This window comes from Ammodytes marinus, assembly GCF_949987685.1.
Source record: "Ammodytes marinus genome assembly, chromosome: 14".
Classification (NCBI taxonomy): domain Eukaryota; kingdom Metazoa; phylum Chordata; class Actinopteri; order Uranoscopiformes; family Ammodytidae; genus Ammodytes; species Ammodytes marinus.
In genome coordinates, this window is record NC_137218.1 from 11,580,290 (window position 1) to 11,597,517 (window position 17,228).

Below are 17,228 nucleotides of genomic sequence, written 5' to 3' on the forward strand. Positions count from 1 at the left end.
TCTTGTCTTAGTGGGGACAATTATTCTGATCTTTGTGGCTATTTCTATGCTTGTGGGCATGCACTCCATGAGGGTACCTAACACATTTGTTAAAGGACACATTTTTGCATGTGTGCGTTTCTGTCTCTACATATACACATGCAATGTATGTGTGTGTGTGCGTGTGAATGTCTCTCTCTCTTTCTCTCTCTCTCTCTCGCTCTCTCTCTCTCTCTCTCTCTCTCTCTCTCTCTCTCTCTCCGTGCATCTCCATGCCTCATTGCCCTTCGTTGTTTGGCTGTTCGTTTGACTGACATGTCATCCTCGAAAGATGTTTGCATCGCCTAGACACTCTAGATTGGACATGCTTGCGTGATCCCAGCCCGGGCTGTGTTTGAAGAGAGACAGGCAGTTTGGTTTCGGTTTATTTATAGTCTCAAATACTTGTTCACACTCTGGAGACTGTGTTTTGATTAGACGTCTCACACAGGGAGATCAGGGCTTCGGTAGCTGCAAATTATCTTGTGTGTGTTCTAATATTCTCAGGTTGGTGAGGTGCGTGATCAGGACAAGATCTGGTAAATCTGTCATCGTCTAGTCTAAACTGGCTGGAACGAACACCCAATTGCACTTTGGTAGAACAAACACTAAAATCAGCTGTCTTTGCCAATACAAACATAGCTGATGATTTTGAAAGTATGTCACAAAAAACCTAACGCAGGCTGGCTTCCTATTCATCAGCATTACGTACTGAATTTTAAAATGTAATGGGACTAGGGGAAATAATCCAGGTCAGGGTCCCAGGATTCTCAAAAGACACTAAAATTAATTAAAGGTGTTGAACGCTGACTCCAAAATAACTATATTCCCAGCAAATGAATGCCATGCAAGTGTTTGATTTTAAGCTCCTCTACAACCGCACCGTTTTGAAGATCAACCACTTTGTTCTAAGTTGGAATATCTCGAAGACCTTTGGACAGATTGACATGACATTTCGTACACACATTTGTGGTCCCCTGATGATCACAGTAATCCCATGATTTTTCATCTATTTCCCCCAAGACATTTGTGTTTTTATGTGAAATGTCTCAACAACTTCAATTTAATCAATTGCAATGAAAATAGAATGATGTTCTCCTCAGGATACATTTTAATCACTTACATACCTGCAATACTAATGACATTGCCATCAGCCTCTGCTGTACTTTACTGTCCTGTATTGGATAAATAAATAAATAGTTATAGCTTCAACACAACACATAAAAAATTGCCCCAAGCAGAATATTCTTTGCATGGCTCATCTCCATTGCTCCTCCAAGTCGTGTTTTTTGGCTGTTGCAATATTCTGCAATGTTGATGTGATACATGGTACAGTTTTGTATTATATTTAACTTAAATTATATATACTGTATACATATTTAATTTTGATTTAAAGTAAAGTTGAAAGACCTCATTGTGAAAAGTTTTGATTGGAACTGCTTTCTCCCAACTGAACCATGTGAACCAACCTTTTTTTAAATTTCACTAAAATGCTAGCCTTTCAAATTACGCCATACAGTATATCATATGAACATTGTCAGGCATGTAGGTTGATAGAGGAGGGGAATAGAGTGACATATGTGGACAAGTGCAGCTTTTAGTAACCCACCCACCTGTAAGGAGAAATTCCCTGGTCAAATTATGTCCAAGTGAGAACTGTGACAACCACACACAAACACACACACACACCTGTGATAAGGTAATCCATTTACCTGTGGGGATAAGGATCCTGCTGCATGATGGAACCCAGCTTTCATCCTTAAACTCTATTCCTCTGTGGAAGTCTCTCACACGGACATACACATTTTATCATTTTTAAGGATTAATAAGATTATGAGTAGGGGAGAACGGGGTAAGTAGGCACACTTTTTACTCTAGTGAGAATTGCTCATCACCAAAACATCTGTCAATAATCATTCCTACATTAAATTGAAGCTTAAGGTGTTGGCTAGAAATGTGTGTCTCTCTTTTTTTCCAACTTATTGTAATGAAGAAGTAATTTACCATCAAAGACACTCTGACACATTGTGACAACCAACCCCATCAAGGGGTCGGTTGTCACACACTATGGGGTTGTTTGTCACAATGTTATCTTAATGGGAAAAATCTTAAAAAGAAGGCAAGGAGGCAGAACCAAATTTGAATGTTTAATTGCATTGTCAAGTTGACAAATAGGCCTACATAACTTACTGTAGCCTTGGCAGCTGGTCTAGTTTGGGATGCACTGGGTTGTTTTGATTTTGTTGCCCTTTTTTCTTTTGCTTGCTAGCTGCCTTTTCCTGCTCTATTCTTTCCTTCTCTGGGGTGTCAGTGAGGATACAGCTTGACAATTTCTTTCGTTATTGGGTTCCTTTTCTGGCTGCAGCCTTGAGATAACATGTGACAACCAACCCCCCAAAAAATTTGACGACCAACCCCAACTTGAATTTCTTGCTAGCATCAAGGCCAACAACCATCTGACAACTAATTATCTTGCTAACCACAATCTAAACTATAGTTTACCCTTCACACTTTCTGAGGGTAACAAGTGTTTTGTTATAAAGCCATTGTGTAAAAGCCTAGAAGAAAAATACTGAGAAGCAAAATATTTTGAATTTGACATGAAAAACACAAAACATCCTCTCACCTGAAATGCAGCTGTCTTCCTCCAAGGAAGTCTATGTATGTGACCTCTGATCCCAATTCTGGACCTTTTTTATATCAACATTTCAGAGCTAGCGCGCTCTGGTGGCGAGATATAACGAATGTGACATCCAACCCATGTGACAAATTACCCCGTTCTCCCCTATGTGTAGGTTGCGAGAAGAAAACCCAACACAGATGAGATGTTTTCCCTTGAGCTAGTAGACAATAATATTCAATCAAACAGTTGCTTGCTTTGAGATACCATATTTTAGTAAACTGTTTTAAATAAATAAAATACGTTACGTTGTTCTGGAAGTTTTCTTTAGTAACATGTATCAATTGATCTCACATCCAAAATGCACCATGTGTGACATCATGGATTTTGAGTCCCCATGAAAATATATCGCATTCGGCCCGACCATCATATGCCACACCAACCCAACATAATTGATTTTACTGAACTTCCAGAATCCAATCAACCCCTTCAAAGCTTTAAATAGCATTAATAATGATAACATGTTTGTGTGTGTGTGTGTGTGTGTGTGTGTGTGTGTGTGTGTGTGTGTGTGTGTGTGTGTGTGTGTGTGTGTGTGTGTGTGTGTGTGTGTGTGTGTGTGTGTGTGTGTGTGTGTGTGTGTGTGTGGGTGGGTGGGTGGGTGGGTGTGCCTTGTATTGAAATCTAGTGCATTTGGCAGCATGCCCCTTTCTTCTTTTTTTGTGCTTTCTGTGTGTGCCTGCATCTTTGTGTTTGTTTGTATCTGCTTCCCATTCTCTCTCTGTCTCTGTCTGTCTGTCTGTCTCTCTCTCTCTCTCTCTCTCTCTTTCTCTCTCTGTGAGTGCATAAACGTGCATTGTTGCTATATTAATTTATTTTGTATGTGTTGTTGACATGGAAGCAGATTGACTAATGTTCTAGTTATAGTCCAGGAGGAAATTAAAATCAACAAACAAGGACCCTTTCCTAAAAAGTACTGAGAAAGCGGTCTGCAGCGTCATGGACATTCTTAGAAAATTATTGAAGAAGAAGAGGAAGAAGAAGAAGCAGAGAATCATATTCCCTCACTCTCTATGAATATGTGATTTAAAAAATACAGACCAGTACACATAAAGCAATGTTTGAATGGGCCGTTTAAACATTGACTCTTAACACTGACGGTAAAGAGAACAGACGGAAAGTCCATTCAAAATGTACTGAGATGTGTTAATAATTATTGGGTATTTTAATCAAATATTACCATCAGAGTTTTTACAACATTTTATTCTGCCAATTAAGTTCTTCTGCTTACTAGGGCAATTAACTATCTTACATTGTATCACTATTTCTGAACAATCTCAAGAATACAAACTAAGATAATGTGCCTCCAGTGGAGCTATGGGGCATTTGAACAAGTGGTGGTCTTTCTCACAAAACACATATTTGTACAAGTTCTAGGCCTACTATACTGAAGCTACTTTTAGAACCGACTGCTCAATATTTAAATGCTCTTGAATGTAGCCACACAGTTAAACCACTGCAGCATCAGTGGATAAACATTATGCATGTGTGGGGTTGAAACACTGCAGAGGGACTTTGACATTTTAACACTACATGGAGGACGTGTCTTCAGCCATTAATCACAGTGTGTTGCATGGGAAACAGGACTATTAATGGAGCAGTCTACCCATACAAAGATCCTAATTGGGGCGATGCCTTGCTCTGATTGTTGGCCATAATCGGATTATTGTGTGCATGTTAACACACCAATTGTTTGGTTCCATTTCCGATCATTCATTTTTTTTAATAAATTAGATATGTAATTGAATCTTTAAAATTGGCTTGAAATAAAGTCCTGTTGCTGGGACTGTTGCTACACCAGTTTTGTCTTCTTTCCATTCATCCCTACCATCAAAGTGGTGTCTCTCAAAGCGCTGTCCAAGGCTACTACATTAACGTTCCGCGTTTGTGTGGTTAAAACTTGTGGCTCGTGTAACGCTTGATGCCTCGGGGTTCCTCATTGACGGACTAGCGTTCCCACTCAATAAAGAATGTGAACCATTTAGACCCTGCCATCCATTTGATGTTATATATTACTGCTTGCAATTTTTCAGAACATAAAGACAGTTGAATAGAAAAAAACAGAGTATATAGACACTAAAAAGTATTTGTCTGGCACTACACTAGCATTCAATTCTTCTCTGGTCTCCATAATCTGTTTACCCCATGTGGAATCAGTCCGTAATACAGGTTTGCTGACTGAGTCAAATAGTCAGAAGCCAACACTTCCTTCTGCACCTCAGATAAAACGTTGCATATGATCCGGTAAACTACACTGGTAAGACAGTTACCACAGTTCCCCTGGTCTCTTAGCTTCTGCAACCATTTGCAGTGCGCTCAGTGTTACTTTTCATATCCCTGCGCTACTGATACTGGCAAGCACACCTCTTTTGTAAACTGTCTAGGCATTATGTAAAATGATATAACACAAGTAAGCATTTTAAGTTGTACGTAACCCCTGTCAGCCATTGTTACGCTGACTGTATTAGCATAGTGGTTTGATATTAGCATGGGGGAAATGTATCACATGATAGCTTCCTATAGGCTGCATGCTAATCTAAGCCAAGCTAAGCTAATGTCCTCCACAAGTATGAGAGTGGCCTCAATCTTTTAATAAATCATTATATTTTCCAAAAGGCTTGACTGTTCCATACACATTTTGCATGTGACACAGCAATAAAGTAACACATAGTTTTAACAATGTGAAATATGATGCCCCCACATATTTTGACTATAGGCTTAATAAGTTTCCTTTGATTGACATTGAAACTCTCACGTCAGTCATTCTAATGTTAAAGACGGACTGAGGAATGGCAATGCTTTGTCTTGTTATATACACCATCTATTTGCAGGAGAAACACTACACGTCTCCAAAACAACTCACTCACTCACTTTATCAATAGATTCACTTGTCTAACCAATTGAATAAGGATTTGAGTTGCAGGCCATTATAGTATGCTTTATTACTCTTTATATGATTATCATGCCAGCAGTTGCAGACTGGCATGAGTCAGAGGTGTTCATAGTTTAATCATCAGTATATTCTGCAACTGATATGCTTGTAGTGTAGACAAGAAAAGTATCTGGACCGTATCTGAAGCTGCTAGACAAGTCTAGCATGGGAGTAATGATGGCGGGAGGGAGGGAGGCATTTTGTGCACTAAAAGATACAGAATGGAGGAGATGAATCCCAAAGACTGTGCATTATTCGTTCTCACACTCACTCTCTGTTCCTCTCTGCACTGTTGCAACTGCCTTCACAGTGTACACCTACACATATTTCCACAGTAACTGAGGCACTGCAGCCTTGCTTTTGACATACGGTAATCACACACGCACAAACACACAGAGACACACTTTTGAGGTGCCAGATGAAAGTACACCTACATCAATGGCAGGACTGTGGTTGTGCATGTTTCAAAGAGATAAAAGCATTATGCAACACATGCCAGCCTGTAACAACCTTTCATGTCATGTAAACTGTGTGAAACCCTATACAATACACACAGTAAACACACTTATAGCTCATACAATTTTAGTCTATCTGTATTGAAGACATGCATTAAAGGAAAACCAATGTGACAGGACTGACAGATTGATTGTGGCCTTAAGGAGTGTCCTTGGCCCAAAGAATGATGATGGGCGACAGGCGACAGCATAGCGGTTGCACGCTTTGTGTCTCATGCATTGGATGTATGAACATGGTCGAAACATTACATATATTATGATTATGATGATGTAAGTAACAGATAATATCCACTAAAAATAAGCATTTGTTGCCCACGGTACATACATAGGTAAAGTGTGGGATTGACAGGTAATCATTCATTATAATAGCGATAATTCATGTTTTTAATCAGGTATATCAACCACATGCTAAATGCACAAGGGCTTGGGGAATTTAGAGTAGCGTAGACTGACACTCCCACTGACACTATGCTGGCATGATTGCCTGATAAAGAAGTTGCCACTTTCTATAGCGTGAGTCATGTTTTTTATTATGATTCTATCTATCTATGTCAATGTAGCACACTTGACTTTTTCCAGCAAGCTGTTTCCCACTAGGTATACAGAGATATTACAAGGTAGAAGCCCCAGAGCTTAAAGTCAAGCACCATTCTGTCAGAGCAGCATGCCATCTGACCTCCAATGTCACATCAGCAAGCAGTAAATAAATAGAGTGGCTAATGAGCAGTAACTCCCCAGGGAAGACATTAGGTTCTGTCTGCAATGTAATTGTAATGTGGTGCAAAATATTGTTTGATTAGTATAAAAAGAAAAAAAATGTAAATGTGTAAAAATGCATGAAATATGAATGAAATTAGGACAATATAACAAAATAAAATCTTATTTCACATTAACAACAAAAGGTTCTTGGCAAATAGTATGTTGGTGTTATTTGGTGCCAACTAACTTTAACAGTTGATTTATTGAGTAGCAAACTAGTTCTCTAATATTTAACTGCACAATTTGAACAAACTAGATAGATGTAATAAATATGTTGAGCTTATACTGTTAAAGCCTCTGTATGTTGGATGTTTTATTCATAGGTAATTATAATAGGTTATGCAATGATGATGATGATAAAAAAGTGTTACAAATATATGGGACATTTTAGGATACACACTTACTTGTGTTTTGTTTGCAAGAGTAACAGTCCTCATGGATGTGAGATAAAAATGGAGATGGAGCTACTATACTGAAAGCAAGTTTAAACCACACATAAAAAAACACAATGTAGAACCATTACTTAAAAAAAAAGATTAAATACATAAAATGAAATGACATGGAAAAAATAAAAGTATAAAAGAGACGGACCTACCTGCAAGGACAAATCAGTACACTTGGACTCATATCATACAAATCTTCATCTGTGTGTGGGATATTGGACCATCTTCATAGGGTGAAAAAGTGTTTGAGGGATGAAGGAGGAGGAAATCTAGTTCACAGATTTTAAAAAGAAATTGTGTTTACCTCTGGTGATTGGGGAGACATTGAGGACACCCAACATAACTGGTGTTATAGTACCATACTTTTAACTTTTTTTTTGGTCTAGCGGCATGTATGGAGATATTATCTGTTAATGTATAAAAAAAATGACCTGTCTCTCTAAAATGCTGTTTTTTATTGCTGATTCAGGTTTGGGATTGGCTGAGCCTGTAAGTGAAGTGACTGTTATTAATATTTCTCATTGCATAGGGTAATGGTAAAAAGTCCCTCTTGCAAACTGAACGAATGACCTAAACATTCGCTTTGAAGTTGCCACAAAAAAATAAGCCATTATGACACCTTCAAAGGGAATGTTTATCCCCTCAGGTTTTCCGTATTGCTCCACACTGACATCTTGCTATACAGATCCCTCCAAGACTGCAGGGAGAAATCCAAAAGGGATCAGACAGTTGCAGCAGAAGAAGGAATTCAAGGCCTTCCTGCCCGACAACCACTCAATTCATAATCCATGCAATTGAAAACACTTTTTTGCAAGTGTTTTGTTGATTTGCCTTCTTTGTGGTGGTCCAAAATGTATGAGTGACAATTGTTGAGAATCAGAAGAGAGGCATTTCTGTTTGAAAACCCTGACAAATGTGTTTTTTCTTTGCTCTTTCTAGGTGTAACACACTCACAGTTGTGCTAGGAAGCCCTGCATTGTCTCTCTGTTTGTGATGTTTCCAATTCCATTCAGCACCAGTTGGAGAGACTGAGAAATGTTGCATGGCCTGTTTTTCGTGCTGAAAATCATTTTACCCTTTTTTTATTATTTGCAACCTACATGATGATGATTCTCTTTATGAATCTTAGTAAATATGTTATTCTTCGGCAAGAGACCAACTATCTGACCTCTTCTGACCTGTTTCTTGCCTCATATTGCTTCAGCCGACTCTTGAACGTGGTCACTTCAGACTTCCTTTGAAATTGACACATGCTTCTAATTGAAATGTAGCTTTGAAGTGAAATTCCTTTTCCATTTGGTTTTTCTGCTAAGCTATATGTAAACTCTTTAATCATTTAGCTATGATGTATGAATCAGTTCCGCACCTCTGCTGTCCAAATGTGAAAAAAGAGGCATCTGTCTGACAACTTTTCCAGTTTTGTCGACTGCCAATGTGCGATGAACTCAAAGGACACAGCGCTTATATCCTGAGAAAATGGGCTTCTCATTACATGTCAGCCATGGGATTTGAAGATATATTTGTAAGCAGAAAGGAACCCGGTAATGCAGGAAAACAAAAACTACAAAAGCAGGCAAATCTCCAGTAGTATAATCCCCGCTGCATGTTTATAAAGTCTAATCATTCCGTAAATAAAATGATCCTCCTGCTTTTCATTGGGGGAAAATATTTATATTACGCAAACACACAAAAAACCCAATGCAAGACAACTCTGACAAACTGCAGAGGCTTTTGGCTTTAGGCTAACCATCAGCTGAAGGGCAAGGATGAAACAAAAGAGTATCGCAGAGAAAATTATACGAAGAGAGGGTGTGTGTGTGTTATGTAAACCCCAGGTGGTGCTTGTTGTCCTGGATGGAACTATCACCAGGGGGACAACTGCTCCGGCTTAGCAGGTCTCTCCACACCGCTCTCTTTCCTCCTCTCCTCACAAACACACACACACACACACACACACACACACACACACACACACACTGCACAAGTCAGGAAGAGAAGAAGATGATAGAACAATAAAAGAAGGCCATTAAGGACAGGCGAGGGTGGGAGAAGAGATGAGATTTTTTAGGTGATCGAGGGCAAGCACATGCAGGAGGCAGTAGACGACTGCACGTCTACCGAAGGGAGGGACGGAAATGGGAATGCATAAAAAATACAGTGCAAAACATGGGTGTGTAGTTTGGGAAAGCACAAGCAGCCCACCTTCGGCTCATTGTTATTCAGTCACGTGTGCAACTGGGGAGGGTGTGACGTGTTTTTCCCCAGTGCTGTGTTTTGTATTTTATCTGCTTGACTGGTGCTTTTCCTCTCTACCAGTTTAACAGTTTGGAGAATAATGGACAGAGCCTTTCAGGAAAAACAGTCTGCATATATCACACACATTTCCACCTCCCACGCACACAAACATGCCTCCCCGAGGAGCAGTTGTCGATAGCAGCCCTGTAGTTTACACCTGATGCCTCTGTGGGGATTGTCGTCTTTATGCTGAAACAGCAGGTTTAAACATCAGCCTGAAAAACGTTTTATGGTCCCTGTCCGACTGCTTGCTTAGGATGGGCTTCACCGTTCCAGATGCTGAATCTACTACTGCTGTGGAAATCCTGACCCCAGATCAGCACTTAAGGCCGATTTCACTCCACTGAGTGCCTGCGGGAATAGAAAGCAAGCAGCGGGGGGTACTGATCCAGGGCAACACTGCCCCCTAATGGTAGAAGCATGAAAGTGTATCCAGCAGAGATGACGTGAGGCCAGTCTCTGTTGGTGTGCGCAGTGATGTAGTAAATGTACAAAATGTACATGTGTTTTGAGTGGTTCAACTGTAAGGACACAGAACAGCTGCTGTATTCATTGTATATGTTGAGCCTTCTTCCATGAAGCAGCAGTTAAACCCTACACCTGGGTTAACTAAAGGGTCAGTTCAACCTCATTTAAGATAAATGAGTGTGAACTGACCCTTTTAAACTAGCAATTTGGTGCTTACTTTGACACTTTCTATTATTCATGCGTTACATATTGCTTATCCAGGGAAATAGTTTTATGGGGGGCATTAGAAAGTTGTTGGAGGATAGTTGAATGTCTCTCACCACTGCTTTGGAAGGAGCAGTTAAGAGCTGAAGTTGAAAAAAATAATTCCATGTAAATATAGATATAAAGTTTAAAGGAGTATGTAGGACATTCGTAAGGGTCTATTTGATTCGCAAAGCAAAAATATTTCCTATTTACCATCCCAATTTGTGGCTATTCATGCTGAAGCAATAACGTTAAGTCATTGCATACGGAGGCGAAAGATGTAACCACGGTGCCTGCAGGCATCTCTGCTCCAGGTAGAGCCCACTGACTTACAACCCCCAGTAGACAGGAATATTTCTATCCACGGAGACTCAACTCAGGTTTAAGTAAGATTTGGCTGACCTTACATTATTACCACTGTTACCTTCTGGAACATGTCATGAAACCTATATAGAATTATGTTCACTTCAAGGCATGATTGAGGACTAAAAGTAAAGCAACAATACTTTACAAACTTGGAAACAACAACTGAATTAACATCACAATGGTGGTAACTGTTGGAGCTTTTACTGGGTAGTTTTTAATGATTAGCATGATTAGATTCTCCACTGGTGAGCTATATTTAACCATATTCATTTTCAAATGTTTTCCAGTTGGGAATATATGAATTGCAAAATGTTTGTCTTGTTTTCTGATATTTCTTTGATGTGCATGGGGACACAGCAGTAACATATATGATGTTCTTGGACTCCTGTGTAGAGTGTGAATAGGCAAGGTCCGCAGTGGGTATTGGGTGAAATTGCCCACAAAGCAAAGCAAACTGATATTTTCTTTTAAAAGTTAGCAGCCTTTGTTTGCATGCATGCCGCTGTGTTTGATCGTATGGTGCATGAACTATAGTCTGCAATAATGTATCCCCGCTGAAGTATGGATCACCTCTGCTTGTTCTGTCATTCGGATACTTCATCACCATAATTTAGTATAGCACTGCTGGTTCAGGATGAAGACATTTGATATACCAACAAAACCCACATCTAAATAATCCGATAACGTAGAAAGGTACATTTGTGAAGAAGTCGATTTTAAAATGATTTGAAAAGCTTATTGTCATCCAGCAGATTTAGTCCTTGAAATTGTATACTAGGCACTGGAGGTAAAATATAATGAGGTTTTATTATTCACATCTCTCTCCTTGACACCAAAACCATTTTCTCTCTTTCCCCATTTCATTTGAAGCAGCTGCCAGGTGGGGGACCACATCCGTAAGAGTCAGAAAATTACATGTTTGCCCTTTGGACCCATCTGGTTTGTGTATGAATAACATTCTCCATATACGTTCTCACCGGTTGGCATTTTGGGTTCAAGGAAACCACAGGAATCAGGACTGGTATAATAATATGATTGGATGCCTGGGGTGAAACAAGTAATTGGATAGATGAAAGAATATCAGATGTATGGAAATACAGCTTTATTATAATCAGACTGTACTTGAACTGTTGACAGTGATCGGATCTACACTGTGGCCTGTGATTGTGCCGGCGTAATCAGACAATTGGTTCTGCAGGCTGAATGGGCTCGCCTGCACTCTGAAATGAATAAAACAACTCTCAAAAACACTGATGCTTGCAAATGGTGTTCAAAAAGGATATTCATCAGCCTGAATTGTAGATAAATTCTCCCGAGTTGTATCCCCATCCTACACTGTGTTGAGCCCTAAGGTTAAAAGTGCTTTATGTTTCCTCACTTTATCTTCCCATCACGTCTGAGAGGGACTGAACATGATTATGTTTCTGGTGACCTTTGGCATGTGAGAGCCAACACTAAAGGTTTGCTTCGCCCGAATCCCTCTGAACCCCTGTCAGCGAGATTCCCTGATTATCCAGAGCACAATGTGTTTTTGGAAAGAGACGTTGCTCAAAATCTAAAAGTTAATTGACTTACTATTTTACTTCCATTATATTTAGGTGGAGGCAGAAGCTTCTAATGTTTCAAATGAAACTAAACCGATGCGTGCCTAGAAGCCGCTAATGTTGAAATTAACTTTAAAAGACATACTGTATACGCCTCAAGAAATCAAAATGGTCAAAATAGTCTATGTCATAAACTATTATGTGTAAGGACTTTGACAATAGTTGTATCCCGATTTACAGAGCAACTGTGAGTATTTAGGGTTAAAATAGAATGTGTTGCTTGAATGTAAATAGAGTCAGGATTAAAAGACGTTTTTTTGAACGTGTCTGACTGACGGTGACAGATGGTTGGTGGTGCTCTTTGCTGACAGTGACAGCTTCTGAAACCAAATAAGCGTGCGTCTGTCCACCTGCCCACAACTAAAAACGTTGTCGATGAGTTTCTGCCTCTGCAACAAAAGCAGAATATTGTTTCCAAAATGATTTCAAAGCAGGGGTCTGACATCATTTAAAAAAAGCTTTTAACCCTACTCACAGGTTCAGACCTTATGCTTCTGATTAGTTTTTGCCATTTATGCTATTAATCCAGGTGTGTCCTCTACAGACTTTCTTTGAATGTTGTTGTAGGATAGGCTTGATTTATTGGCCAATGTTCAAACCATATAGTATTGATTCTTTGTGCAACTCATACCAGTTATCTCAGATGGCCATCGCCAGTCTCTTTCTGTTGCACTGTGTGTAAAGGACAGCCCTCGTTCACTGTCTACAGTTTCTTCAGGAGCATTGGAGGGCAGTGGACACATGATAAGTCTGTGTCTTCATCCTCAGCTTCATCTCTCTTATCATCTGACAGACAGCCAGAGGGTAACAGCAATACACTGTGGTCCAGTCCTCACAGACGCTGCCCTGTGGATACATATGCAGAAATGCACACACACACACACATACACATGCAAACAGGTATAGCAGAAGCACACACGCAGACACACCAATGCAGCAGAGAAATACACAGAGCCATGAGGTATGTGAAAATGAAAGGACATAACAGCAGTCTCCTTGCTGTTCACGTGCAAAACTTCAAGGTACACTGTGTAGCTTCTTTCGACCACATGAGGAAGTCTGGTTTATCAGAACAACACTGTTGGCTTTAATGTAACAAACATTCATTTATATGAAAAAGGTACGCACATTAGCTTAACAATGAACCTATATTCAGCAACAAAGTTAATGGATTGTCGACTGTCCTACAAACCATGAGTTGAACATAAAGTCATAAAGCTTACTCGACACATAGGAATACCTGTGGGGCGTGTTCACGGACGCCCCAACAAGCGGCACAAAAACGTCACGTCCTACTACTGGTAAATGTTTTTTTGGCATGTGAATTCACACACTCACCCGTATCTTATACCGCTCCCTGATCCCAACTCGCATGGCAAATGTGGATCCTGGTAGCAGAGGCATGCACAGACACTCGCCGTACTGGTTAGCTAAATTCAGGTCCAAACAGCATGGCACCAGAGCGCCGAGAATGCCTGGAAGCCAAGGGAAAGGGCACGGGGTGACACAGTGTGTGAGTGTTTGTTGTGTCCGACAAACATCATTTTAAATGTAACATTTGAGAGAATAAACAGGAACTGAATGAAGGATAATGCTGCATGGGGTTTGCTTGCATAGAATGAATTTGTGTTAAAGGTGCTACGAGGAACTTTTAAATATAGCTGAAACACTCTATTTGTCCTCTGATGATAATGAATGAGATTTAACAGCAGATGAGACCATCAGACAGAAAACAAGGCTATTTGTATATAGTTTTTCTTAATACCTTTGTCATGGGTACCTTTGTCAGTTTTTCTTAATACCTTTGTCATGGGTAAACTGAAAGTTCCTCGGAGCCTCTTTAAAAACACTACACAAAGAAAAGGAGAGTCATTAAGTTCCGATTGGTGTGAGTGAAATGCTGAGCCCTGAGCTTATGACAATACATTGTCTGGCTGTGTTTTCACGTTACATGTAGTCTTGTCTCCGCAGACGTTAAAAAGGCCGGTGCTCCAGCCCCCTCCGGTCTGTGTGATGGTGGTGATGGTCGTCGTGGTGATGCCGAGGCCGGGCTGTGTGAGGACTGGGTCTGACGACGCTTGGAAATCGCTTGACCTCCAGTTATCTTCACTTCCTGTGGTGAAGTCCCCTACTTCCTCCTCTTGAAAAGCCAATGCTGAGGCTCTGGTGACTGACAGCCTTGGTCTAAAATTTAATTTTTTTAAAAATAAAGCTTTGTGTAAATATATGGTTGATATCGTCACACTATATGGCTTGTCAAGCCTCTAGCAATGATACTCAACTGCAGGCTTCATATTAAAATAAATAGTCTCTCAAATTAGCAAATGAGTCTTTGTTTAGCTTTTTCTGTGAGCAGTTATTTATTGTTAATTCCATTCATTCATCTAATTTCATTTTCCTAGCGCAGCATGTTTTGTATACAGTTGGCCTCCTCTATGACAATATAGCAGCACTGCACCACCATTACACTAGTACCTATTATCCCAACTCTGAACAGCATTTATTCTTGTATTCAGCTAATTCAGGCCTTCAGCAACACTTTAACCACAGCTAATTACATATAAGATAAAATACAATTACAAATATGTTTAAAATTAGGTAGGATTTAGTACAGTATATCTGCAGCAACAATTGGTGTAATACATATTTAATTTCTATTGTTAATAAGAGACATAAACATAAAAGAAGACCAAGATGAAGAGGGAACAGAATAAGATAGGTGAGTCGTCTGATGTAATTTCATTGGGCTAAATGGTGACAACACTGACTGTGTATTGATAGGGACAACAACAACAAAAAGTCACTTACTGGTGTGTGACTGTCGTCTGCTCCATGACTAGAAGCTACAGGCATCCAGACAGGGGTGAGGCGAGGAGGCGAAAGAGGAGAGGGTGAGCAGCCTGGAGTCAGCAGGAATGAGGAGGTGGGGGGGGGATGCAGTGACACTTCCCCAGTGAGAGGGCGTGTGCCGCAGCTGATAAACCAGCAGTCAGATGGCCCGGCCAGAAGCTGTGTGACAGAGATATGTCTTGTAGTTTTTTTTCTGAGTGACACTTTGCTGTGCCCGCCCCCCCGCTTATTCAAGAAATGCAGAGAGGGCCAGGTACACATCAGGGTGCACAGACATCTATGTCTGGCATAAATTAACCAGATGTTAATGCATAGGCTAAACTTAACACAAAAAACACCAGCAGGGGGTCAGAACAAAATAGTCATTAGTATTCACATAATTAATTCATCTAAAAAATATGTGCACAGAAAAAAAATACAAATGAATCTCCTTTTGAAATACATAGGCTGAATCAATTGTTATGGACATTTTTTCTATTTAAAGGTTTTTGTTTTAAATACATTTTTGCATTTTCCCTTAAGGCAGAAACAAAGACAAACCTGTAGTTCATGTTTAAAAGGGCTTGTCAGCATCATTTCCTGTGCACTGACATTAACCTCTATATTTTGACTGCATTAGTTCATGTGTGTGTAGGCCTATGTGGTTTTTGTGTGAGCTGGTAACACAAAGAGAGAAGTGAGGTGAGCTTTACGTGGCGGAGGGACTCGTAGTGAAACTGTCATGGGTTTGGAGGCTAATACAGTTCCCATGCATGAAAATGTGCCTTAACTGGGGGAGGGGATGCTTTTTCTGCATCATGAATTCTTAGTATGCATCACAGAAGCAGCATAACAAAGAATTAGCCTACAGTTGTGCGGAGTCTTTGATATGAAAAGTACTGTAATGCCTTTCTGAAAATCTAGCTGATTTACATTTGGTAATTGCCAGTTGTTTGGCTAATAGTGATCCCAGATGAAAAGTCATTTTCCCAAAAGCCTTTGAAGCAGAGAGCCACAGAGACAAACCAGCACATCCAAGACCCTGGAATAGTATGGCTATACTGAGAGATATGACAGCACATTCTATTCTGTGCCACAATAGAAAATAGTGTTACATTCAGGTTGATACATTGTAACTTAACATTTTGGTTGAAAAACATCACATTTAAACACCTACCACACTGACACACGAAAGCTTCATTGTTTAACTTACTTGTAAGCTGAAATCCAAACATCAGTGCACTGCTTCTTATCATGTAGGCCTACCATATGAGGTTTCCAATTATTTGCTCTAGCTGCTGTTTCAGACTAAAGGACAAAATACTTCAATCATTTGGGACACTATAGTGCAAGATGACATGGCTCTAGGGCTTTGACATGGCCGTAGCCAGTTGCCAGGCAACCAGCGAAGTCTTGAGAAACGAAAGTTTTTTGTCCTAAGCATGGTCCCGAGTCGCGGCAATACTGTCATCACCGCGTGTTTTTGTTTGTTAGCCTATGTTTTTTGTATGAAATGTAACTTTGTTACAAATAAAGCTTTAGAGGGGCTGTATGGCAGAGGATGTTACCTTTGGACGGAGCAACATAGGCTACAGCCATAGTCATCATAAGAAAGTTTGCAAGTAAATAGGACTACACAACGCCCCATCAGTCTAAACATCCAATACTCAGCAAACAAAAAGAGAACGAAAAACCCATCCTCTTAGGCTAGTATTGTAGTACTATATCCCCACATTATGAACCTTTCCATTTTCAGTAGCCTATCTAGCACAGAGTGATAACATGAGACAATTTAGTCATGGTAATCTTTTTACCAGTAAACAGTTGAGTTTATTGGCCTCCAAGTCATCAATTAATATTGCCTAAGGGTAGTGTCTATTGCTGAATTCACTCACATACTTTTACAATCTATGCTACAAGTGCAAGAATCCAATGACTTTGCAAATAAATAGGCTACTCATGAGTGTTATTCTTGAGGGTAACAGTGGTCTTATTTATGTACCGAGATGATATAAAACAGCACAGAGAAGAGAGGGAGAGGGAGAGATAGGCACAAAGATAAACAAGAAGTAT

General features: G+C 39.9%; 1 protein-coding gene across 1 annotated transcript; it reads right to left on the reverse strand.

The window, feature by feature from the left end:
- Window positions 1–13,040: 13,040 nt before the first annotated feature.
- On the reverse strand, window positions 13,041–15,160 carry plac8l1 (PLAC8 like 1; the record flags this gene model as incomplete). The annotated part of the gene is made up of 4 exons (XM_080040391.1): window positions 13,041–13,172; window positions 13,665–13,801; window positions 14,278–14,510; window positions 15,135–15,160. The coding sequence occupies 4 exons, from the start codon at window positions 15,158–15,160 to the stop codon at window positions 13,041–13,043; spliced, it is 528 nt and encodes a 175-aa protein (XP_079896517.1).
- Window positions 15,161–17,228: the final 2,068 nt, after the last annotated feature.